General features: G+C 46.2%; 2 protein-coding genes across 5 annotated transcripts; one reads left to right on the top strand and one right to left on the bottom strand.

The window, feature by feature from the left end:
* The first annotated feature begins 2,755 nt into the window (after positions 1 to 2,755).
* ACAA1 (acetyl-CoA acyltransferase 1) lies at positions 2,756 to 19,160 on the top strand. 2 transcript variants are annotated; one of them, XM_078868769.1, is made up of 13 exons: positions 2,756 to 3,067; positions 5,931 to 6,112; positions 7,504 to 7,597; positions 10,389 to 10,446; positions 11,688 to 11,767; positions 12,282 to 12,324; positions 13,548 to 13,655; positions 14,786 to 14,866; positions 15,667 to 15,854; positions 16,140 to 16,319; positions 17,155 to 17,210; positions 17,702 to 17,847; positions 18,886 to 19,160. In XM_078868769.1, exons 2-13 carry the CDS (start codon positions 5,933 to 5,935, stop codon positions 18,959 to 18,961), a joined length of 1,290 nt encoding a protein of 429 aa, XP_078724895.1. In that variant the 5' UTR covers positions 2,756 to 3,067; positions 5,931 to 5,932; the 3' UTR covers positions 18,962 to 19,160. The 2 variants fall into 2 exon arrangements, with proteins under 2 accessions (XP_078724895.1, XP_078724903.1); XM_078868777.1 differs by having other exon boundaries at positions 2,757 to 2,813.
* Positions 19,161 to 19,246: 86 nt separating this feature from the next.
* On the bottom strand, positions 19,247 to 23,648 carry TACO1 (translational activator of cytochrome c oxidase I). 3 transcript variants are annotated; one of them, XM_078868788.1, is made up of 6 exons: positions 23,418 to 23,648; positions 22,517 to 22,822; positions 21,898 to 22,004; positions 21,184 to 21,317; positions 20,791 to 20,965; positions 19,247 to 19,650 (listed from the first exon to the last, which is right to left on the bottom strand). In XM_078868788.1, the coding sequence occupies exons 2-6, from the start codon at positions 22,782 to 22,784 to the stop codon at positions 19,438 to 19,440; spliced, it is 897 nt and encodes a 298-aa protein (XP_078724914.1). In that variant the 5' UTR covers positions 22,785 to 22,822; positions 23,418 to 23,648; the 3' UTR covers positions 19,247 to 19,437. The 3 variants fall into 3 exon arrangements, with proteins under 3 accessions (XP_078724914.1, XP_078724923.1, XP_078724932.1); XM_078868797.1 differs by having other exon boundaries at positions 23,422 to 23,648; XM_078868806.1 differs by having other exon boundaries at positions 23,531 to 23,648.
* Positions 23,649 to 24,536: the final 888 nt, after the last annotated feature.

The raw sequence follows: 24,536 nt of genomic DNA, 5'->3' as shown, positions 1-24,536 counted from the left end.
CGTCGTGCCGAACAACACACGGTACAACCCGAAAACACATCGGAGTGCTCGAGTGATGTGGGCTGACTCGCTGAAGAGGATCTCTCTCGCCCCGAGGCTGACAGAAAAGGGTTAACTCACTTCCAGCCTGTGAATTTTGCTCGAAGACAAAAGCACAAATCCTGCTGTTCACGACCGTTTAACGTCACTGCAGGCCATATCTGGTTTAACCACAAATCTCTCATCGTCATTGTCACATCTGGCGTTTAAACAAAACGAATGGGACATTTTGGAAGACCAATATATCGTGCATTTCACAATTTCCGCGCGGGCAGATGCGGCGAGTCACGTGGTGTAATTAATTTAAGATCTGAGTATCTGGAGGTGGCTCCGTAGCCTTGGGGTTAGGGCACCGGGCCTGCGCTGTGATTAAAATGGGTTCACAAGTGTCGCGAGTTCGTAGCCTCAGCCCGACCTCCATTGACTTGTAAAGTGAACCCCATCACATTAAATGTGGGTACTGTACTGTATTCACTTCATTTGTTGTCCTTGGTTGGCTACGTACTGTGCGAACGAAAGTTCTACATCCACACATTTGGCTTATTCCAGCTCTGAAATTTAAAAACCTCAGGTTGCATTGGTATGCGACGAGAAATATTTTAAGAAGTATTCCTTGCCAAAGCCATTTGATACCACCACACCTCAGTAACGATTTCTACCACCCTCTTCCAGATTCTACAGCCAGCTGCTGCACGCTAGATATACGGACCTCCAAGATCCTCCCTCAGTATCTCACCACCTGCTCATAGGTCTTCTCCTTGGTCGCCGGTTTCGTGGAGACTACTACTTGAATGCCTGGGTAATGTGTTGATTACTTGAGGCCAGATGTGCGCTCCTCAGAGATCAATGGTACTCACAAAGCTCTGGGAAGAGTGGAATACAAATTGTCTCTATTGTTCCGGCCACTCACCATCAACACAGCAATCTTGACGGGGAATATACATATGCGTGTCCCTAGGGTGGCGAACGACTTATATAAATTGACTTGAAAATGGTTTAGTGATGTCATCTTGTTGTCTGATACAGGGTGATACACTGCAAGCTGTAGATTTCACCCACTGCATCCATGACACTGAAATACTTTGCTGTCTGATAATTTCTCTTTGGTTCTTTCGGTAAAGTCACGTAGAAATAAAATTTATTAAATAATAATAGAATACGACGTTTCGATTGCAACACAAGCAACCATCATCAGGTAAAAATGAATGAGAAAACAAACAGTAAACTTAGAAATTATATCATGGAACCTACTTTGCCAGTACCAAAAATATGAGAATCGCTTAGAAATATAATGCACTACAACACAGAAAGTCGGCTAACACAACAGTCAACACCCGACCCGGTTGATGACGTTCTTCCAAAGATTCCTAAATTTGAGAGGGAGACATAACACAGACACGGAGACACACAGACAAACACACATGCAGAGAGAGACACACACAGAGACAGACATACACATAGACACACAGAAAGCTACAGTCACGAAAGATTCGAATCTATCTGATCATTAACACACATTGCAATGACAGAACAAGTAGGGGACACAAAGTCCACCACTGGTCATAGGCATCGACACACAACTAAACGAAGGAGATTGCTCTGCGCCAAGTGACAGCACACGGTAGGGGCTGAGTGAAAAATGGACTTGCAAGTGGCAGCAAGTGACACCCAGTGGTGACCCAGACTTGTTCGTGTGTCCTAGCCAGCGGGCCCTCGCCGGATTCACGGTGGCTTTTGGCAAATCGTGAGATCTGAAAACGTGTGTGCCCACGTTCATCATAATCAACATGACCTGTTGTCCATCTGTAGCACACGTGGCTTCGGGGAGCAGTGGCCATTGTGAGCGTGTTTGAAATAAAAAAAACATTTGTTGATGCCACATTAATAGTAGATGCACGAGCACAAATCACAACAAAAACACTCAACAGATTGGTCAATAACACCGTATCCTGCAAAGGAAACATAAAAACAGGCGACGTCTGCACTGCACCGCTGGTATAATGCTTATGGTTGTAGGGAATGCGTGCACGTCACCACCGGTGCAGGGTGGCTGCACGTGTCACCCACGACACGTGCAGACACGCTGCACGTGTCGTGGGTGACACGTGCACCCACCAGCCTGCACGTGTCACCCACCACACGGGCAGGGTGTCTCTGGCTCTCACTCCTCCTGCACGTGTCACCCACCACACCACGTGTCTGCACGTGTCACCCACGACACGTGCAGGGTGCCTGACACAGGGTGCCTGCACGTGTCACCCACCACCCTGCACATCACCCACGACACGTGCAGGGTGTCTGTGGCTCTCACTCCTCCTGCACGTGTCACCCACCACACGTGCAGGGTGTCTGCACGTGTCACCCACCACCCTGCACGTGTCACCCACCACCCTGCACGTGTCACCCACCACACGTGCAGGGTGCAGGGTGTCTGCACGTGTCACCCACCACCCTGCACGTGTCACCCACCACACGTGCAGGGTGTCTGCACGTGTCACCCACCACCCTGCACGTGTCACCCACCACACGTGCAGGGTGCAGGGTGTCTGCACGTGTCACCCACCACCCTGCACGTGTCACCCACCACACGTGCAGGGTGTCTGCACATCACCCACCACCCTGCACATCACCCACGACACGTGCAGGGTGTCTCTGGCTGTCACTCCTCCTGCACGCTGCATCGCCGCGCGCGCTGATTGGCTGTCCGCGTCGTACGCGTGACGACATCGGAAGTCTGGGCCGTGGTCTCTGTGCGAGTCTGTGTTGGTGTACACGTGAGTTGGTGTCTGTGTACACGTGGGTCTCTGTGTTGGTGTCTGTGTAGTGTACACGTGAGTCTGTGTCTGTGTAGTGTACACGTGTGCCTGTGTAGTGTACACGTGAGTCTGTGTCTGTGTAGTGCACACGTGAGTCTGTGTGGTGTACAAGTGTGTGTGGTGTACACGTGTGTGAGTCTGTGTGCAATTGTGTACACGCTTGTGTGTGTATATTTGTCTCCGTGTTGAGAACAAGCCGACGTTCTTCGACGGTATGTTATTTTTTTGCAAAGACTCCACGACTACACTTTTACATCAATCCTGTGGCGCTTGCACGTGCAGTGTATAATCACATACACGCACACACACAACACAGCATGTGGTGTGTGTGTGTGTGCAGCGTGAACACGCGTGTGTGTGTACGTGAGTGTGTTAACGTAGTACGTGTGAGTGTGTGCACAAGGTAACAATATATCGCTACTTGCCCTATGACCCACATACGTACAGTGCACATGCGCACACGTGGAAGTGACTGTTGTTTGTACACACACGCGTATACTACGTGTGTGTACACTGTGTGTGCACTATGTGTGTGTGTGTGCACTATGTGTGTGTGTGTACACTGTGTGTACACTATGTGTACACTATGTGTGTGTGTACACTGTGTGTGTGTGTACACTGTGTGTACACTGTGTGTGTGTACACTGTGTGTACGTGTGTGTATGTGTACACTGTGTGTACGTGTGTGTATGTGTACACTGTGTGTACGTGTGTGTACACTATGTGTGTGTGTGTACACTATGTGTGTGTGTGTACACTATGTGTGTGTGTGTACACTGTGTGTGTGTACACGTGTGTGTACACGTGTGTGTGTGTATGTACACGTGTGTATGTACACTACGTGTGTGTATGTACACTACGTGTGTGTATGTACACTACGTGTGTGTGTGTACACTACGTGTGTGTGTGTACACGTGTGTGTATGTACACGTGTGTGTGTGTACACGTGTGTGTGTACACTACGTGTGTGTATGTACACTACGTGTGTGTGTGTGTGTACACTAGTGTGTGTGTGTACACTAGTGTGTGTGTGTACACTACGTGTGTGTGTATACACTACGTGTGTGTGTGTGTACACTAGTGTGTGTGTACACTAGTGTGTGTGTGTGTACACTACGTGTGTGTGTACACTAGTGTGTGTGTGTACACTACGTGTGTGTGTACACTAGTGTGTGTGTATACACTACGTGTGTGTGTGTGTACACTACGTGTGTGTACACTGTGTGTGTACACTACGTGTGCTTCGTGTAACAGGGCAGCTTGTGCGTTCTGGGCGCGGTGTGTTCGCATTAAGCCGCAGAGAAGCTTTGTTACCGACCAGCGATGGATCTAACATCGCGAGGCCCGCGTTAGTACAACACCGCACGCCTGCAAACAACGGCGGACGCGTGTGGATCTCCTTACGCGTGTACACACGCGTGCACACGTGTTGCGTAGTGCACGTGTGTGCTGGGCCATGTGCACACGTGTTGCGTAGTGCACGTGTGCACATGCGTTGCACACTTTACACACGTGTTGCGTAGTGCACGTGTGTGCTGCGCGATGTGTATGCGTGCTGCACATTGCACATGCGTTGCACACGTGTTGCGTAGTGCACGTGTGTGCTGTGCCATGTGCACACGTGTTGCGTAGTGCACGTGTGTACACATGTGTGTACACGTGTTGCGTAGTGCACGTGTGTGCTGTGCCATGTGCACACGTATTGTGTAGTGCACGTGTGTGCTGGGCATGTGTATGCGTGCCTGGCTATGCACATGCGTTGAACACACGTGTGCTGCGCTGTTACACAGAGGCTGGGGTGTTGACATGTGCTCATGTATATGTGGAGATCCCATTGTTGAGAAAATACAGGGAATCGTAAGAATGCGATAGAGCTGCAGTTCGTAATTGCATAGGGAGAGTTTCCACGTGAGTGTTTTTTTGTGCCACGTATTTTATGTTCATTTCAATCTTTTTGTTACATTTTGACCTTGCATCCGAATGAAAAACTGTTCTTTTGTCAATTGCATAGCAGACACATTTTTCTCAGGGTCAAAGTGTGAATTGTTATCTTCAGCGATGTCACCGCTTCTCCCCTACCCATGCCCCCCCCCCTCCTCTCATGAAGGTTTTTTGCCCAAAGCATTAGCCTATTTTTTCTTATAAACCAGTCTTAATCATCGTAATGTTCTTACCACGTTCCCATGGGCCCCATTCCCTTCCCCCAAGCCATCCCGTCCCATGAGCTCCTAAAATGATTCAACCCATTCCTATATATTACCTTGAGCATCATTGCTCTATTTATCCTTTCCCATTTTTTAAAATCTCCATTCTCTTGGGACTGCTGGATCCTGCTGGGGTGTCGTGATAACATCACTCTCTACTAAGAGCCCTACAGCCTGCGTTCGATTCCCAGCCACGGCTAACACTAGTGGCAAGAGATTTTGAGTAATATCTGAACAATGCCTGCTTCTGTCTCCTTACCAACCCGCACTGATCGTTGTGGTGACGTATGGTTAAAGCAACCCCATGGACCAACATAGAGTAGGGGGCCTTCGTTCAAACTTTGATTGAAAAAAGGTTTTTATTTTTTATTTCCACATTCCTACGTTGATTAACGCCACCAGTGCTGTCTGGTTTTTAGCCACATTGGGTTGAAATTGCGACATGCCGCAATACTGCAAACAGTCCTATCATAAGAATGTGGATTTTCACCACTGGCTTTGGACTGCCAGGAAAGGTAAACCGTTTTCACTGGATTTTGAGCAGAGAGACTTTAGACAATTTTTGTGTTCCTCATTACAGCTGCAGGGACATGACGGACAGTCTCGTGTGGCTCATACGTTACGTTTTGCAGAAGCTTCTCTTTTCACTGTGTATGCTATTTGTACTGAGTGAAAGCACCAATAAGTATTGTCGAGATGCAGCGACACTGCGACACACCGTACGATACAAGGTCCACTAAAATCGCATTGACTTGTTTTGATCACGGCTGCTCACATTGAAATGCAATACGCGAAATGTGCATGATGCAATGTACCAATCCTCGCCTCCAAAGCACTGCCGTTCGCGGCCGCTGTGTTTCCCTGCCCACAGACATGGACCGGGCGGCGGTGATTTTGCAGCACCTGGCGCCGCGGTGCGGTGGTGCCACCCCTCGCTCCGTTTCGTCAGCCGGCGCAAGAGTGGTCCCTTTTGTGCCGCAGACGGACGATGACATTGTGGTGGTGCACGGCGTGCGCACGCCCTTCGGCAGAGCAAAGCGCGGGGTCTTTAAGGTGCCACCGCATCCAAGGGAGACCAAACAGATTTTATTTATTTGACAAATGGAGCATATTTCTGCGTTGCTCAATTTGCATGAACACTTTTTCACGGTCTACACTGTTTTACGATATGGTGCAGAGCCATCAGCGAAGATGTTAGATGGAGCTCTTGAAATGACAGACATGAGAATCCTAAGTCGGATGTTGGGAATATCTCTGATATCTCACTAAGATGGATGTTGGGGATATGTCTGAGGGAAACAAAGCTTGATGAAGACAGAGCCTTAGAAAGGGTTACTAATATTCTTGTGCTGGTAAGTGTGGTTCGACTTTGAAAGTTTTGAACTGTGCTGATAAGGGCTATGGAGATGCTAGTGCAGGGCAGAAGGAGGAGAGGGCGACTGAGGGTGAGATGGAAGCATGTGATAGATTGAAATATGAGGACATTGGATATGACTCAAGGAAAGGCATATCATTGAGAAGGGAAATCTGAACAGCAAACCCCAGGCAGTAATGGGACTTCTGGCTTAAAAGAAGAATATATTTTTGATTGCACTCCTAACCGTGGGAAAACTACGCACATGGTAGTGCATCACAGGAACATCACTGATGATGTCGCCGAGTTTTTATTTTTGGACAGGCGTAATAATGACATTTGTAAACATCCACACCACTAATTTGGGAAGCCTGGAAATCGTGAAATGTAAAGAGTAATCCGCATTTACTGAGATTTAAAAGCACGGACGCTGTAATTTACAGTAACATTTTCACCGACTTCCCATAAATGTTATGAACATTTGTGCAACTTTTCTATAGCATTGAGAGGTAATCGTGTGGAGGAGGTCATGGAGAGAATGGGGTTGGGTGTTGGAGATCCTGAATTGTGTCTGGGGCGGGTGGTTGGGTGCTTAGGGATCAGAGCACTTCGCCAGCACCACTGAGGACCTGAGTTCAAATCCGGGATTCAGCCATCTATGATGAAACTGGGTACTCAGTTGTAGTGAGCAGATAGTCTCTCGCCAGCCACCAATGACTGCACATAAACGTGATTAAGATTGGCTAAATTCCATCTCTGAGAAATAAAAAATTCTCTTGGATCAACTGCCAATGTCATAAATATGTCTCTGTTGCCAGGCATGTGGAAAAGTACAACACCCCTTTAATATATGGATTAAAAACGTTAACTTAAAGGGATCTCAGAGATAATTCTGTAATATCTGTTTCCTTAGATCATTCTCTTAAGGAGTTATGAATGGCTCCTTTGTCTCGACATTTGGAATAAAAATTTGTCCAGACATTTACAAGTGAATTACCTAAATAATCTGATGTCTGTGTCATGGGCTGTGTGTGGGAATGTGAATTTGGTGCTTGAGGTTTTATCTGTTTGTGCCATATTCCACTTGCAGGACACAATGGTTGATGAGCTTCTGATGGCCGTTATGACAGGCCTGCTCAAGGCCACCAAACTCCAGCCAAGCCAGCTTGGGGACATCTGTGTGGGTGGGTGGCCACATCCTGTCCTTTATAAGTTATCACCATCGTCAAGTAGCCTTGATCAATCGACTGCTAGATGAAGGCCTCCTTTAGGCTGTCGCCATCTCATATTTTTAAGCGGCAAGAAATGTGTGCTTTACATTTGTTGCTGTAACATCAGCAGTTGATTAACTGTCAAAAACGTCAAATATACACATCACATACCTAATTTAAAATGAATTTTCTTTATCAAGCATACTAATGTCAAGCATATTAATGTGCTGCTGTGTGTGTCAGCTAAACTGGGATTAAAAGGTAAAGGTTCAGTCCTGCAAATTTCTTTCTCACGCCACTGCTGGCATAAGGGCCTTTACTAGTGGGAACTCTAAACAGCCCCTCTAGAGTCGTATTTTTGCTTACTACTTTCATGCTGGCTAGACATGTGCTGATTGACTGTTACCTACCCAGTTTTACTGCTGGGTGGACAGAGGAGGTGGAGGGTTTTAATAATCTTGCAACATTTTGTCAACTGCCGTGCTGGGAGATTGAACCGTCGACCTCTGGATTGCAAGTCCACAATGCGAACCATGACACCTTGGCAGTCTCCCAGGATTAAGAGTCGCACTATAAATAGCAAATTTCAGCAAGCGAGAGCTCTAAATTGCTGGGCAAAGTTCAAGTTTTTTGCCTTTGTACAAATATCATGTTTTTGTTCCCCAGCATGATAGTGCAAATCTGTGTGTAGCAGCAACTTTGAAAATTGGAATAAAATGTCCTTGCTAAACAAAAAATAACATTTGTCAGGCAGTAGCATAATATTGCATTTGTGTTAATGTGGCCAAGAAACCCCCTGCCACTTCAATCTACGCCTTCACAACGTGCACCTCATGGTATCGTTGGTGAATCCGGCTGTCTTCCCTGCAGTGCAGCAACGTCAGTGCGAGCCAGATTAAAACTCTCCTCCAAGTACGATTGAAACATTGTCGTCACTTATCCAGACACACTTGTCTGTTTTAAATAGAATATGAATGAAGATTTCAAAGAGCACATGTTTTTTTTTTTGTAACATCTCGAATGGAACGAGAGTGCTCAGCTGTGAGGCAACGACTATTAGAAGGGCGGGCAATTTCTTTCCTCGGCATTCACACTTCACATGCAGGCATGATGATGAATAAATAAGTGGTGGTGTGTCGCAAGAGGCAAGATTAATGCCCCCTCTCATCTCATTCTACTCCCTATGGACCTGCCCCTGCGCTTTGGCAACCAACGGTTCCTATCAAAAAACCTCGGTTGACATTCACACAATGGGAGGTCCGCTCCCTCTCATCTGCTGTCCTCATGGGGAATTCCCTTCCTCTAGCTGTCAGCACTGCTGAGACCTGTTTTCTCTGTTCAAAGTCTACGCTCATGACTTTCATCTGCTCTTCTGCATATGACGATGTCCCCGATAACATTATCTTAATTTTCCAGTGCATATTCTATTCTTGGCATATGCCGATATGTTCAGGAGTGACAGGCGGACTGTCGAAGATCTGCTAGCCACGACAAGAGGTCTTGAGGAGAGTTTGTGTAGGTTTGCTATTCCTCCCTCCTCCGTTGAAGGAGCACTGACTATAGTGCCTTAACAATCTGGTCCCCATAGTTTGGGTTACATGGCCACAGTCGCGCTGTGGGCTTGTGTTGAATCCCCATTCATGAAGGAGATGTACACACCCGGCCCTGTTGATGTTCTGATGTGGGTTGATCGCCATTGTCTTTGAGGAATGTCCAAGCCGGGAAGTGCGATTTTTGGATCTCGAACAAGGTGTTTATTACTCTTTGGTTCTTTCGGTAAAGTCACGTATAAAGAGAAAATAATAAATTAAATAAATAAAAAACCTTTAATTAATTTGTTTCTCTTTATATGTGACTTTACCGAAAAAAATACTTTCATTTATTATTTTCTCTTTATACGCGGCTTTACCGAAAGAACCAAAGAGTAATTCCTGCAGTCACGAAAGCTCCAAAAGAAGTATGAAGGTGTTTATTCTGGACGTCCGTGCATATGGACTCTCACAATGAATTGCCTTTGCACTTCTAGCGTAACATCATCTTAGCTCTTTCTCTCTCCTAATTTCCTTGCGATTAAAAAAGTCCACGTTTCCCCCATTTTTGTATAGCTTGTTGAAAAGCGATATCTTGGTTTACAGCCCATTGTTAATCCACTGCTGGACGAAGCCTCCCCACACTGGATCAGTCAGGGTTGTTTTAACCATATTTCACCATGCTGGGTAGTGCGGAATGGTGAAAGAGGTGGTTCAAGGGGGACATCCAGAGATGGTTAAGACATCGCTCTTCCACTGATGTTAGCCATGGCTGGTAATCTAGTTCAGGTTGCAGGATTCATAGTGCAGTCCACTCACCACTGTGCTGACGTGCAGCCCTGCAATTGTTTTTTATCGTGCCACTTCTTGCAGAAGGCACTCCACTAGAGAGCCTCTGTGAATGGAATTTTTGCCTACTCTTTCACACTGGCCATATATGTTGGAAGAGGTGGGTGTACCCGCACTTTATCCCCGCCACATCAACCTATCAATCAACTAATTTTGGTGGAACCATTTATACTGCTGGGTTAAGAGAGGCAGGGGAATTTTAATAAATGTTCCCATTGTTTCATCTGTCACCAAGGGAAGTGAAATCGCACCGGCGACCTCTGCATTGCATGTCCAGTGGGCTAACCATTATATCACGACAGCATCCCTATGAATGTTAAATTATGTTTAAGCCCTAATTGAATTGTAATTGTAATGCTTTGTCTGGCTGTGTGTGCCACATGTAGGGAACGTGCTGCAGCCGGGAGCAGGTGCCGTCGTTGCCAGGGTTGCGCAGTTTCTCAGGTAACCATGAGGATGAGCTCCACCAGGAAATAATTTCAGGCGGGTCAACCTGGGCACCCGGCACACTGCATCCAGTATACATATCGCTATGGCTGCTGCTGTCAGTCAAGTCCCACCTCTCGATCTGCCAGTGACCCGAATAATATTTTCTAATCGAGCACACCACAAAAAATATGCCTCTCACTTTGGCTGTGGTTACTAGTCATGTGCCTACTGCAGTCAACCAACGCCCCGGAAAATATTTCCGCAACCAACACACCACGTCCAGTATAACTCGCTGCGATTGTGGCTGCCAGTCACGTGCAAACCAGGCAGTATCACCGCACCCGGCACACTGCATCCAGTATACCTCTCGTTAAAGCCGCAGCTACGAGTCACGCGCCACTTCCCGGAATTTGTGCCTGGAGAGTTGGTAACCTTTTTTACGGGGTCAATGCCTGTTTTCCTCTACGGTGCTGTCTCTAGTCGTACTCCAGTCTGCCAGCCACCTGGGAAATATTCCGTGAGAAATTAAGCTCTGAATGCCACACTTTGGCTGTGAAGAAAGGACGTTGATTGTGGTGGATTCATAAGGACGTTGTATATGCACCGCTAGCTTCTGAGTGTTGAAATTAATCGTGGGAATTTATTTAATATATGTAAAATAATTGCTTCGACAGCTTATAATTTACACAATTAGTTTTATGAGAATTTGCTAACACCTTATATTTCATAGATCTGTGTAGATGTACATCCCTTTATTATTCCAATCTACTGTTAGATGAGGGCTTCCCCACACCCATGCGAGTTGAGGGGATTATATGACCATACCCCACCATGCTGTTTACTGTGGGTAGGTGAAGACAGGGAGTATAGATGTTGGGGCATAGTACAGTGCAACAATGTCTTTCTGTGCTGCTGTCCTGCTTATAATGTAACCCCACAGATGCCTACAGCACCTGTTTTACATATGGTAGTCACCATTCTAAGCATTGTCCAGGCTCAAACCTCCTTATCTTGCAAAATCTGAATAGATCGGTACATCCCAGGTGATTCTGAAATAGGCTTTGCATATACATATACAATATATGTATATATTTTCTCTCGTACTCATGCTGCGTTGGAACCTTCCAGAATATGTTTGATGTGACTTTCATGATCATTAACAGGTTTTGCAGCTGGAGTGTGCAGATAACGGTGCTTATCTTTGTTAACTTTATTCATCCTTCTGCACCACCCCATCCTCCCAACTCGCACTCCAGCGGTATTCCGGAGACCGTGCCCGTTTACTGTGTGAACAGGCAGTGCTCGTCTGGACTGCAAGCCTTCATTAACATCGCCGGTACCCGAGCACACGCAGCATGCCCACTCGTACACTTGGCATGCCCACACGCCCACTCGTACACTTGGCATGCTTGCTTTTATTTCAAAATTAAACAATAATTCACACCCTTTTTCAATACGTTGATGAATGAGGGCCTTTCCACGTTTCGTGTTTGTCATGTGGGGGCTGTGTGTCCACTAGCTTCTTGAATTGCATCTTCCTTTACGCCTCTCCTGTATCATAAATAACACGCTGCTGTAAACAACAATGTAATGTTTAATACTTCCCTTGTTTGTACACGTTGTCGGCGTGCATGCCTGGAGCTGGTTTTGGGTCCCAGGGGAGCGTAGTAAGAGGAGTGCTCCTGGGCGCGACACAACAGAGCCTGGGAGCGAGGGAAATGGATAAGAGTTGGGTTAGCAATAGGGTCAGTGCTGCCGATTGGTCGCAGCGTTGTTGTTCAGACAACCACGATGCCCGTGACACAGTCTCTGCTGCCATGTCCCACTGCACTGTGTGTGTGTGTGCACAGGTGGAATACGTAATGGATCCTATGACATTGGCATGGCGTGCGGGTAAGCAAATGATCTTGATTGTGGGCACAAAGTGATGATTAAGTGGCTTCCATTCCAATCAGTGACACTTGTTTTCGCTGCCAGGTTGGTAATGGGATGGGGCATTTGCAGAGCTTGAAAGAAGATAACTTTTACTCTTTTAAACCTAATTAAGAAAAACCATGAGTTAAATGTAAATACGAAAATATAAACTATAAAATAACATACAGTTGTTTAGAAATCGATTGCTGGATGAAGAGCCGTCCACGCCGTGTCAATCTGTTTTGGCATACTTGTCCACGCTGGTCAGTGTGGGTTGTTGGTGGGGGATTACTCAGAACAAGCTCTGATATCACTCGCCGCTGACGTTCGTTGTGGCTGTGAGTCGAACTCAGATTGCCGGGTTCATGGTCACGGTGTACGAGTCACTGTGTCACCACTGCAACCCTTTTTTTCCTCTCCAAATAAATATTTTATCAAACATAAATGTACAGCACACTCCAAATTGACAAGCAGAGAAAGACACAAACAAACAAGTACATAGGTTCAAACAAATTGTGTCGTCAGTGTAACTACAAGATAAAAACATAGATGGGCTAGGATACGAGTGGGTGAGTGGGTGGTGTTCGGTTGATAAGGGGAAGCGGGTCCATTGTAAACTGTGAAGAAAAATGGAGCAAGTTGATCAAATATTATTACATTATTACCTACTTAACCTATTATTACATTTAATGATTTAATCCATTATTAAAACCATACCCAATATTACAGTGTGGAGCGGTGGTGCAGTGGTAAAGGAATTGAACTGTAAACCTGACGGTCTGAGTTTGATTCCCAGTCACTGCTAACACCAGAGGTCAAGTGGTAACTGAACCAGCCATGGGCTGTCCCTCTTCACCAATCTTCACTGACCATCATGGTGAATGCCTTCATTCAAAAGAGCAGTTAATTATTATTATATTTTACCCCCCCCCCTCATTAATAAGTGATTGACATACATATTTGATAACAATGGACAATCAGGATAAAAACATGGAAATTAACATCGTAACTTCTTCACTTTCGGAATGATGTGTCGCACACCATCCTGGCTTCTTTGTAAATTGCACCTGGCCCAGGCAGCTGTAACACAGCGGTAATAATCGGAGAGCGAGAGATAGAGAGTGGGAACCGCAGTTCCTTTCTCTGGAGCGAGCACTGCGGTGACGAGTGACAGCTGCATGCTCGGTGCTGTTCTCATGAAGCGTGGAGCTCATGTCTCGCGGTTCGCCTGGGGACCCGAAGAATGTCGGGGACGTGAGCTCGCGAATGATGGACGATGACAAGGCGCGGGACTGCCTCATCCCCATGGGGTGAGCTATGGCACACCGTTGAATGGTGGAGGGATTGCTGGGGATGATGCGATAAGGCCATAAAATAAATAATGGCAGGGAGCAACACAACTGCTCTATTTTAATGGCCTGCTGACCTCCGTTTTGCTCTATTTGTGTTGCTCTTTTGCAGCAGAGTGACAAGACATTCGTTCATCGATATAATGTTAATTTTTAATTTCACGTATTGAATCACGTGTTTAAGGATCGACATTTAAGAAAAAAAATCTCATGTTATCTGGAATGGCCCCGACAGCCACTAGTAGCTGCTAAATTCTCCCAGATCAACTTCAAGATCGCCCTCGGCTTCTTCAATATCATCCATGCACGCGTCCCTGCTTGCCTCTTCACTCTCATTTCACTTTACTCCCTTCGACAAATCCACCATTCTAACAACCAAGGTCTTCTGTTGAATCTCCCAGTCAACTTCGGCAGAGTGGAAAGTTGCTCCTCTTCCTCTGCTGTCAACGCCCTGACCTCCTTATCCTCTGCCGATACCTGAGCATATTTTGCGTCATGAAACAAATAAATAAACATTCCTCTTTTCCCCTTGTGATGTTCCATTGTTTTCCATGGTGTCTTAAGATACGATTGCATTTAGATGCTATCGTGATTGTGCTTACAATCACCACAAAGTAAAAAAAAAATCCATTATTGGAATAAATTACTGTGATTTATGAACTCGTTCCCGAGGTGGGTTGCATAATTATACCTCTTACTAAAGTGTCCGCTGATCAAGCTGGCAAATCATTTTCATCTTGCCCTGCAGCACAGAGTCATGCGATCGTGGATTTCCGGTAAACAGGTTTTTCCTTACAGGATATAATTTTATAATCCTAACTGGATGGTGTGTTTTGCTTTTACAATTTTATCTAATTTTAATCCTATTTTCACGTTGTGTTTTACCATTGTGTACTTGGTTAATGTGACAATGACCACATTATTTGTATGTAAATAGTTGTTGCTGTACAGCATCCGGAGATGCTGCTAGTACTAAGACACTCAAACTCTAAATTAGGATTATTATTATTGATGGAGCGTGTGACCCGGGTGCATGGCCGTGTTGGTTGTGACTGGTGACATCCCGGGTCCTGCCCCCCACCCCCCTGCAGGGTAACATCTGAGAATGTGGCAGAGCGGTACGGCATCACCAGGGAGATGCAGGACACCCTGGCTGTCGCCTCGCACCAAAAGTGGGTCCCTACCATCGCACAGGAAACATCGCAGAGCGGTCGATGTGGGCGGCACAAAACAAAATGAAAACACGGGTAGATTTGTCACGAGAAAGTTGTAATTGGATCCAAGGCTTGCACAGATCATCAGTTGTGAAGCAGTGCTGTTGCAATTCCATTTATTGGCAGTATAATCATTTATGTGTCTGGCCTATATATAAGCCATATATATATAATTTTTAAAGAACACTGTGCAGTTTGCAGAATTAAAATGTATCTTTTGGATGGTCCATTTATATCCTGGTGGGGGGAGTGGTGGTGAAGCAGTTAGCACATTGTGCATTGAAGCGAACGATGCACATGGACCAGTGTGGTGAAGCATAGTAATAAATCCCATGACTGACAGAGTGGGGAGGCCTTCATCCAGCAGTTGATTGGCAAAGGGCCGTGTAACCATCATCATCGGCCATGACCAATCCGCTGCTTTACGTAGGCCTCTCCAAGCTGTCGCCGTTTCTCATGTTTCTGCGATCTAAGACTGACGACAAAACGAAATGTTTATCTCGGTAGGTGGTCGACTCAGCTCATCACATCCTCGAGTCATTAGATTGACTACTACATGTTAGTGTGAGTTCAGCTGTCATTGTCCTATGAAAATAATGGCCCCAACCAAAGGAATGTGGATTGCAGCCATGCCTAGGAGCCACCATCAGACATGAGCATTATATTGACCAGGGCAACACATCACCTCTGTAACCTTGGAAAGCGACTAACACTGCCGATGTGCGTGATTGTTGCGGTGACGGTGCCATATGGGCCAGGGCTGCACGAGCCACCAAGCTGGGCCTATTCCAGGAGGAGATCGTGCCCGTCACCACAGTGGTGCTCATGGGCGACGAGGAGAAAACCATCACCGTTACCCAGGATGAGGGCATCCGCCCGGACACCAGCATGGAGGGCCTGGCGCGACTGCGGCCGGCCTTCAAGGAGGATGGCACCACCACCGCAGGTCGCGAATTCACTCAAATCATCTTGAATATATATTTTGATAACAAACTGGAATTTTAGTCAGTCTTCAAACAAGACAGAAAATGGTATGAGACAGATGCACAAAGAATCAATTCTTGAATCCCTGATTGTGGGGGTGGGGGGGATGGTAGTGAGTGGGTGGGCAAGGGTTGAATCATCACATGCCTACTTAAAACAAAGCAGGAGCCGTATTGCTCCTTGGCCGTTACTGCCGGCTGCATCCTGCGCGCCCTCAAACCCGGCCAACCGTTTCCTCTTCGCACAGGAAACTCAAGTCAGGTGAGCGATGGCGCCGCAGCGGTGCTGGTGGCACGGCGGAGGGCGGCACGGGAGCTGGGGCTGCCTGTGCTGGGGGTGCTGCGGAGCTACGCCGTGGTGGGGGTGCCGCCCGACGTCATGGGCATCGGCCCCGCGCTCGCAATCCCGGCCGCCCTGAGCCAGGCTGGTGAGAGATGAGTCGGCTCCTCTCTCGCATCACCCTATCGCCCGGCGCTTGCACTGAAGCTTCGGATTCGCAGCGCACACCATGACACATTTTGATTTGGTGTAGAGAGAGCAGTTACACGGCTTGGGTAATGGTCAGTGTTATATTTGGTGTATGTGGTGAGTATTGGGGTGTCTTGGATCGTGTGTGTTGTGTCAATTGTGTATCTGTGGTGTGCGGGATGTGTTTAGGAGTGTGTGGTGTCTTCTTGGTTCTTTCGGTAAAGTCACGTAGAAGGGAAGTAATAAAATAATAAAAATAAAACATAATAAAATAATTCTCACGACGTTTCGGCCACAACGCAACAGCGTCTGATGCTGTCGCCTTGACAGACCTGGTTTTCACCTGAGAACGGCTGCTTGCGTTGTGGCCGAAACGTCGTGAGAATTATTTTATTATGTTTTATTTTTATTATTTTATTACTTCCCTTCTACGTGACTTTACCGAAAGAACCAAGAAGATGAATCCCTGCAGTCACGAAAGCTTTAAATCGGAGTGTGTGGTGTTTGTGTTAAACGGGTTATTCTTATTTTTCAGTCAAACAGTTCAGTCGATGACATTAGGTGTGATAACTTATTTATGAATGCCCGTTAAAAGATACTGGTGTTGGTGTTGAAATGCTAAATTAAGTGCCTGTTTTCATCTTTAAAAAAAATCCTTACATGCCTAAGTGTGTATGTATATTGCTGGTCATTCATCTGAAAAAACAGCCTTGCAATACTTTTCAGCTTATCTGATTTTGCACTGAAAACCTTTTCGATATCTCTTACACTCCCCTGTATATCTTATTCCACAGGTTTGACAATCGATGACGTTGATGTGTTTGAAATCAATGAAGCCTTCGCCAGTCAGGTGAGTTGAGAAGTAGTGGGTTTCATTTATTTGGAATAAGTCGAAATATAGGTTCTACCATGTTTCTTTTTCCTTGTTTTATATATTGCTCATGGGCACCCTTCAAAGAACCTGTGGAATGTGTCATGCTGCAGCTCCCTTGCAGTGGCAGTTACAGGGAAAGATTCCCAGGAGCAGCAGCCTTGGTGACTGAAGCAGCTCTTTTGTCAAACTTGGCACGGGCTGTGTGCTGCTGCGACATCTCCAGTGTTGGCATTTTGTGACTAATAAAAAAACCTTAAATGATTGTGCCGGTCAAGTAAAGGTCATCACAATCCAGGAGTCACATCCAATGCAGTGCGCAGCAGTGATGTTTGTTTTCAGCCACCCCGTTAGTTTATCCCATTGTCTGATGTCAGGGTGACGTAAAAACTGTAACGTGTCAAAATCGCAGTAGCCAAAAGTAACAGAAGCATCAATCTGGCTTGGCCGGTGATGTGCCTTCACTGCAGGCGGCGTACTGTGTGAAGCGCCTGGGCATTCCCGTTGAGAAGCTGAACCCCAATGGAGGTGCCATCGCACTGGGCCACCCATTGGGCTGCACGGGCACGCGGCAGATCATCACCCTCCTGCACGAGCTGAGACGCCGTGGCCGCAGGTCTCGTCCTTTACACTCCCCACATCTAACCGGCATTACACACCCAACCGGGATTACACGGATAATCTGGATTACAAGCTTAACTAGGTTTACACACCTAACCAGGATTACATAACCTTCATGTCTACGCCACAGTGGCAGATCCCAGGGGTTGGGTCATGGGGCCAATCGCTCACCTAGCCCACAACCAACCGCCCCTTAAAACTCTGAAAATTTTAATATTGATATTTTCCAGAGAAAACACATGCAATGTTGTATTTATGAATGTGGACCTTATTTAAAAAGCATGACATTTCAAAACTGCCCCCCTGGGAAGTTTCTATATTTGTCTGTCACACCATGTCATATTGGACAGTGCATATTATCATCTTTATCAGAGTTGCTTCTTTTTGTTTGCTTTTTTGACTACTTGTGTTGTGGTCATTGCAAACATGATGCCTTGAATAAAGGTGTCAGTTTTGTACCAGTTAAAAGGGTAAAAACCTACTACTATCATGTCATATTGGTTAATATGACCATTGATCACTGTTAAAGTAGACGATTTAAAACAAATTGTTTGCAATGTTTCCTCTTATACTCTATATGCATCTTACCATAATGCAAAAAAAATTACAGCCTCTTGACAATTCACTGCTGGATAGGGGTTGTTTGATCATACACACTGGTCAATGCAGATTGGTGAAAGTGGCGGGGGAATCTCACAACTATCTCATTCTTTAATAATGCCAAAAATAACCAGAAATCGAGCTCAGGTCACCAGGTGCATAGAGCAGTGTTCTAACCACTGTACCACCGCAACCAATGTGTGCATATTTCTTCATTGCAGTATGTTGTCGGATCGACAAATCCTCAAGTAAAACATTGTCTGCTGAATGCTGTTTTTGCAAATAATTGTGCTCATGCTCAATCAAGTTTGGACAGTGCTCATTTGGGCCTAGTCAGCTTCCCAAATTGCAAGTTTGATGCTCTGCCACGAGTACCCAGCAATATAATTTAGAGGTTGAGTCTAAAATTATTATTTTTGTCTTCTCTCCCCAGGGCATATGGCGTAGTCTCAATGTGCATTGGAACTGGCATGGGAGCTGCTGCAGTGTTTGAATTTCCAGGAAACTGAGGGAAATTGAGCACATAACACATGATTTCCAGTTTTGGAATACTCTAATCACTAACTTGATATCTCTATACTATACTAGATTGCCTTAAGTTTAACACAAAAAATATGAAATTCTCCTTGATTGTACATCTCATCAATCATGAAGTTTAATTGAAAAAAATATGAGATTTTAATTTTCTCATGAATATACACCTCAAAGTTAGATTTAAAATACTGTATTAAAAGATCTATAAACATTTTAAAAAGGTTTCATTTGTTTTGTTTATTGCAGCAATAGTATTACACTTACCATATTCAAAATCCTTAAAACAATATATATTACATTTGGACACAGGTTGGTGCAGTGCAATTATTGTAGCTGTACTGATGTTCCTTTATCAAGGAAAAAAAATGCAGAAGTTGGCAGAATTAAAACAAGAGTTAAGTTCTTCAAGTGTCCAAGGTGAAATTGCAGGGTTTGAGCAGGAACACTGGTCTCAGCTGTCGATGGAGCTGACATTGTCGTAGACTCGCACGACATCGGGCAGATTCTCCATGAGGTGCACAAGGTGTGCCGCCACATCCATCTCCTCGCCCTTCAACTCCACAGTCCGCACCGGTATGAACTCCAATGCCGAGGAGAGCGGAGTAAAGCCAAGGGACATCAGGCGTTCACGTACCTCGCGCAGTGACTGTACTGCGCATACGAACTGAGTCCCACAAGCACGGTATAAATGCGTATCGTTGGCAAGAGCAATGCTGAGATTTTGACATGTCTGTGCTGCTAATTATGCAAAAGCAACAGAAGATTTATACTGTTTTGCTCTCGGCGTTTTGATTATCTCTATATATATAAAATGGAAATTTGTGAATGTGTGTCTGTTCGAAATGTTTAGCATACTTCCCAACATGCAACAAACTCGAAATTTGGCACGTGGGTAGTTTCCAGACTGTACACAATGCAAAAAGTATAAAAATACTTTTGTATTTGGGGGGGGGGGGGGGGCGCAATAATGAACATCTTTTACACGGCAAGTGAGCGGTGACGTCACATTTGTGATGTCACCTGCATGCGGTAGTGTTACGCAGTGTGCCTGCTGACGTCACGCATCCCCCCCCACCCTCCGCGTAGGCCGTGTATTAATCCAAGACAAGAATCCAAGTCCCGGGCGAAGCCGGGTAGTAAAGCTAGTAAACAATATGGCACACTTTGTGCTTAAATATGCATAATGAATAGAACACCACTGCAATAAACAATGAAGTGCTTAGACGTATTTGTATGTTAAATATCTGGACCGGATAATATTTTGCCCACATTTTCTTGATATAAGCTGAAAAGTTGAGTTGTCATAAGATATCACACTTAAAACAATGCACTGCCAGAGGTCGCAAACGGGTTTTGATTCCTTACGCGTACCCGGCCGCACCAGGGTTGCAAACGGGTACCCGTACCCAGCCGGGTACGGGTAGCCGGGTATCGGGTAGGGTACGGGTATCGAGTACCCGATTGCGACCTATGGGATGAAGCCATGTTGCAGGCGCGGGTGGGTTGATTCTAGGAACTTGAATTGTGAGAAGAGACAAGATGTTGGGAAATGAGTGACAAACGGTTACTCACCAGTGATTCACGGCCTACCCATACCCGGCCGCACCAGGGTCGCAAACGGGTACCCGTACCCGGCCGTGTACCCGTACCCGGCCGGGTACGGGTAGCCGGGTATCGGGTAGGGTACGGGTATCGGGTACCTGATTGCGACCTCTGTGCACTGCTTACTAACAATTGGCAAGCAACGTTTTATTATTGGGCAACCTTCTGGTGCCATTGTTGCAGGTGTGACAGAGCACCTCACCTGGAGGTTGACTGGATCATCTTCGCTGATCTGCTCACGGACATCTTCGGCTCCCACTTCGATTGCCAGTTCCAGTGCCTCCTCTAGACCCAAGTTCTTCCTGTCACTGTCCTTCCGAATCGTCACCACTCCCCTCTGCTCAAAGCTATTCTTTGCCCCTTCAAATATTGACCCCCTTTAGAGAGAGCAAGAAATGAAAACACTTTAAACACACTTCTAAAAATAATAATTGAAAAAAATTGCAGTCCACACGATTTATAGAGTATTTCAAGCCAAAGATTACCAGAAAAATACATTTAGATAACTTTCTTTTAAGGGAAACTTTGTAAAGTTAAACTTTTTGTTGCAATCTAACCTTGAACGGAATTCTTGTAATAGAGTGCTTTAGCTTACCCATTTTTGTTCACAAGGTTGCGGATTTCGCCGTTGGTTCTTTTGTAATTGTCTGTGCAAGTCTCCACTAACAGTGCGAAGCCTCCTGGTCCACGCACCCCAAAATTAATGATTGACAGAGGCTTGCTCTTGTCCTGAGGTGGCAGGAGAGGAAGGGGAGATGGTCTCCGTTAAATACCACGTTGTTGCATGTAAATATTACGTTGTTACAACTTTGTCTTTGTCATGTGGGGGATCAATAATGCACATCACATCTGCTGGGTTATTGGCAAATTTACTCCACTTATCCGTGGAAAAAATCGCATATAATTACGGATAATTTGGAGAATTGTTCCACGCGACTCCACTTATGCACAAAAAATCGTCAATTTGAAGTATTAAAGCACAGCGAGGGGACTCTGACACATGCTTTTCTTCAAAAACATGCGTTTCTTCAAAAACATGTGTCGCTCTGTCCCCGTATATTTGTGTCTCCGTCTGTTTCCGTGCAATTTTCTGTGTCTGTGTGTCTTTCTAGGCATATTTTAACGTTAAAATATGAAACGATAACCCACCAGTAATTGGGAGTGAATTGCCAAATTCCCTCTACTGAAAACGTATAACTGGATCCTGTGCTCCACAGATTTACGGATAAATTCACATGATGGTGGGCAACGGTTACGGGTAATTTGATTGTGGAAAAAGTTAAAATTGTGTTTTGGTTTAATTACTCACCGCGCCCTTGATTGCCGTCTCGTAGGTCGCTTTGGGCATGTTTTTGGAACGGCAAACTTCAAGCAGGCTGGCCAGTGTTGAGTTCATGTCTGGGTTTGGTCCACCCTCTGCAAAGATTATAGTTTTCAATTTTCAAAGCTCTCACTTGAAACTTGGTCGTGTCCACTCCGACCCACAGCAAAGCAGATATGACGAGTAACATCACCTGTGTGGAGAATGCACTCCCTCTCTCCTAATGTTCAAGCCTGCGTACTTTACTACGCGTCTCTTCGTCCTCATTGACATGTAAAAAAAATTTCTCTAACCCCTCCCTCTCTCTGCCTCCGCCCCCCTCTGTCTATTTAAGGCCACCCCACAGAGACGATCTCACTCTCTGTACCTGTGTTACTCTCTCGATGTATCTTGGTGATATCTGTCTGCTTATATGTCTGTCTATAGTTTTCTGGTTAGATTTTTTGTTGCTATTTCATTTATACCTGATGATGATTGCTTGTGTTGCAATCGAAACTTCGTATGCTATTATTTAATTTATTATTTTATCTTTATACGTGACTTTACCGAAAGAACCAAAGAATCATTTCTGCAGTCACGAAAGCTCCAAAATTAAGAAGGCACTCACCCTTCACCGCATGGCGGATCATGATTCCCAACTTGCTGAACTCCAATGACCTCGCAGTGTCCTTAGGGCCCTTGATGTTCTTCACTTTGGACCACTTGTTGTGACCGGCCAGAGACCGCGCCGAAACGCGATACCCACGGACGGTTTGGCACCGTGAATAAGAGAAGCCACTTTCCACGGGATAGTCCAGCAAAACGGACTGCAGAGACGCTCGGAGGGGTGCCCAGAATCTCCTGGGAAGGTGTTTAAGTGTAGCCGCCCAAGCCATTCGTAGAATAGTCTCGCGGCCTTCTCAGGTTGCTTTCTCTGAGGTACAAACCGAGACAAATGAAAATACTAATTATCTCAATTCTGGAAGATGGAATAATTACATGTGTATGCACTGTCTTGGGTAGTGTATTATTACGCCGTGCATTAATCCACCGCGTTCATTTTAACTCCGAACAGCACAGCGCGTGCCTTTGAATTACATTCAACGCAACTTGTTGTTCACGAAGATTAAAAGGAATGAGTTGTCGAACGAGCGGCCAAGCCGTCCTTGAATTAGAGACATGCAAATCTTGAGTTTCTTTTGAGCGACGCGCTCAACTCCATTTGCGATCCTGAGCCAGTAGGGGGCCCGGCACATTTTCGTGACGAAGCCTGGTCACTCCAGAAGACGACCAATGTTGGCTTGCCCCCCCCCACAACGTTGCATACTCATTTTATTAACGCCCGAGAGAATGCCGATTGGGCCGACTCGATCAGGCTTTAAAATCCGAACCTTTTACGTTGCGAGTTGAGCAACATTAACACATTGCCACTTGGCCAACAACAGGCGTAGAAGCGTAACAATACAGCGGTAATGTGTAACCATGCAGTGATACTGTCAGTGTAAGAATATTGAATTGCATGACGTCACCTGCCGGTAAAGGGCAAGTGCCACCGTCCGCGATCTCGATGGGAGTGAACGCGACTAAACTGCATTCAACCGCGGAACGACACGCTTTAAACCCGCTTTATCCGCTCGCAAACCTCGTGCGTCCCAATTTAAGTTCGAATCTCCTGAAGGAGGCCTAGGCAAGCGTGGGGGCCGCCTTGACAGTTTCCCGGCGTGCAGCGCGGCTCCTTGGGCCTCGCCCCCCTAGGAGGTCCCGGCGCGGTGCCCCGCCCCCAATACTCTAGCCCCGCCCCCTACACGCGATGCCCCGCCCCCAATACTCTAGCCCCGCCCCTACACGCGATGCCCCGCCCCCAATACTCTAGCCCCGCCCCCTACATGCGATGCCCCGCCCCCAATACTCTAGCCCCGCCCCCTACACGCGAGGCCCCCGCCTTCATATTCTAGCCCCGCCCCAAAAGCGATGCCCCGCCCATCTCACCCCGACTCACCACCCAAGGCCCCGCCCCCACATTCCAGCCTTCTGCCCCAAGCATGCTGCTTGTGATTTATTCACACTGTGGGGGGGGGGGGGTCTCTATAGGGAGTCAGTGGCGCCACTTCTGTAGAGAAAGACAACTTCTGTGGAGATAGACAACTGGTCGTTACGTGGTTTAGACTCGGCGCCCCGCCATCTAACCAGAGAAAATCCCACCACGGGCTCAGGGCTGTAATTAAAGATGTTCACTTTAAACAAACACAGTACCGTAGTTCAGTACGGTACGCCCGTAGCATGTTATAAAGGGGCCTTAAATAAGTTAAAAACTAAAATGAAAACACTAATTTTTTACTTGCATAGTAAAGCAATTGTATTTTTATTTGCTATACAGACAGATAATACGACAAATCGCTAACATTAAACACTCAGTCGTTCATAAAAGTTGAAGGCAGTATAGTACTATAGTAATAGAGCAAGTGCAGATTCATTGAACCGGAATTGATAGCTTGAAAGCATTTAGCGCGGGGCCCTTGAAAGTGCGGGGCCCGTAGCTACTACGGTACTACCCATGTAGCTACTACACATGTAGCTACTTTTGCCACTAGGATCATCCGGCACTGTGGTGAAGGGGCCGGTTTCTGTTATAAACCAGCAACTTTACT

This window comes from Lampetra fluviatilis, chromosome 2 (genome assembly GCF_964198595.1).
Source record: "Lampetra fluviatilis chromosome 2, kcLamFluv1.1, whole genome shotgun sequence".
NCBI classification, from domain to species: domain Eukaryota; kingdom Metazoa; phylum Chordata; class Hyperoartia; order Petromyzontiformes; family Petromyzontidae; genus Lampetra; species Lampetra fluviatilis.
The sequence above is the reverse complement of the archived record's forward strand: the minus strand, read 5'-3'. Positions and strand labels throughout refer to the sequence as shown.

What these genes read in the sequence shown, in the direction of transcription:
- ACAA1 (XM_078868769.1), top strand. Translation starts at nt 5,933, where the DNA reads ATGGACCGGGCGGCGGTGATTTTGCAGCACCTGGCGCCGCGGTGCGGT. An exon ending in GACATTGGCATGGCGTGCGG is followed by an intron (nt 12,325 to 13,547) that starts GTAAGCAAATGA and finishes GTTCTCATGAAG; the next exon opens with CGTGGAGCTCATGTCTCGCG. An exon ending in GGCCGCCCTGAGCCAGGCTG is followed by an intron (nt 16,320 to 17,154) that starts GTGAGAGATGAG and finishes CTTATTCCACAG; the next exon opens with GTTTGACAATCGATGACGTT.
- TACO1 (XM_078868788.1), bottom strand. Translation starts at nt 22,784, where the DNA reads ATGGCTTGGGCGGCTACACTTAAACACCTTCCCAGGAGATTCTGGGCA. An exon ending in GATCCGCCATGCGGTGAAGG is followed by an intron (nt 22,005 to 22,516) that starts GTGAGTGCCTTC and finishes TAATCTTTGCAG; the next exon opens with AGGGTGGACCAAACCCAGAC. An exon ending in AACCTTGTGAACAAAAATGG is followed by an intron (nt 20,966 to 21,183) that starts GTAAGCTAAAGC and finishes CTCTCTCTAAAG; the next exon opens with GGGGTCAATATTTGAAGGGG.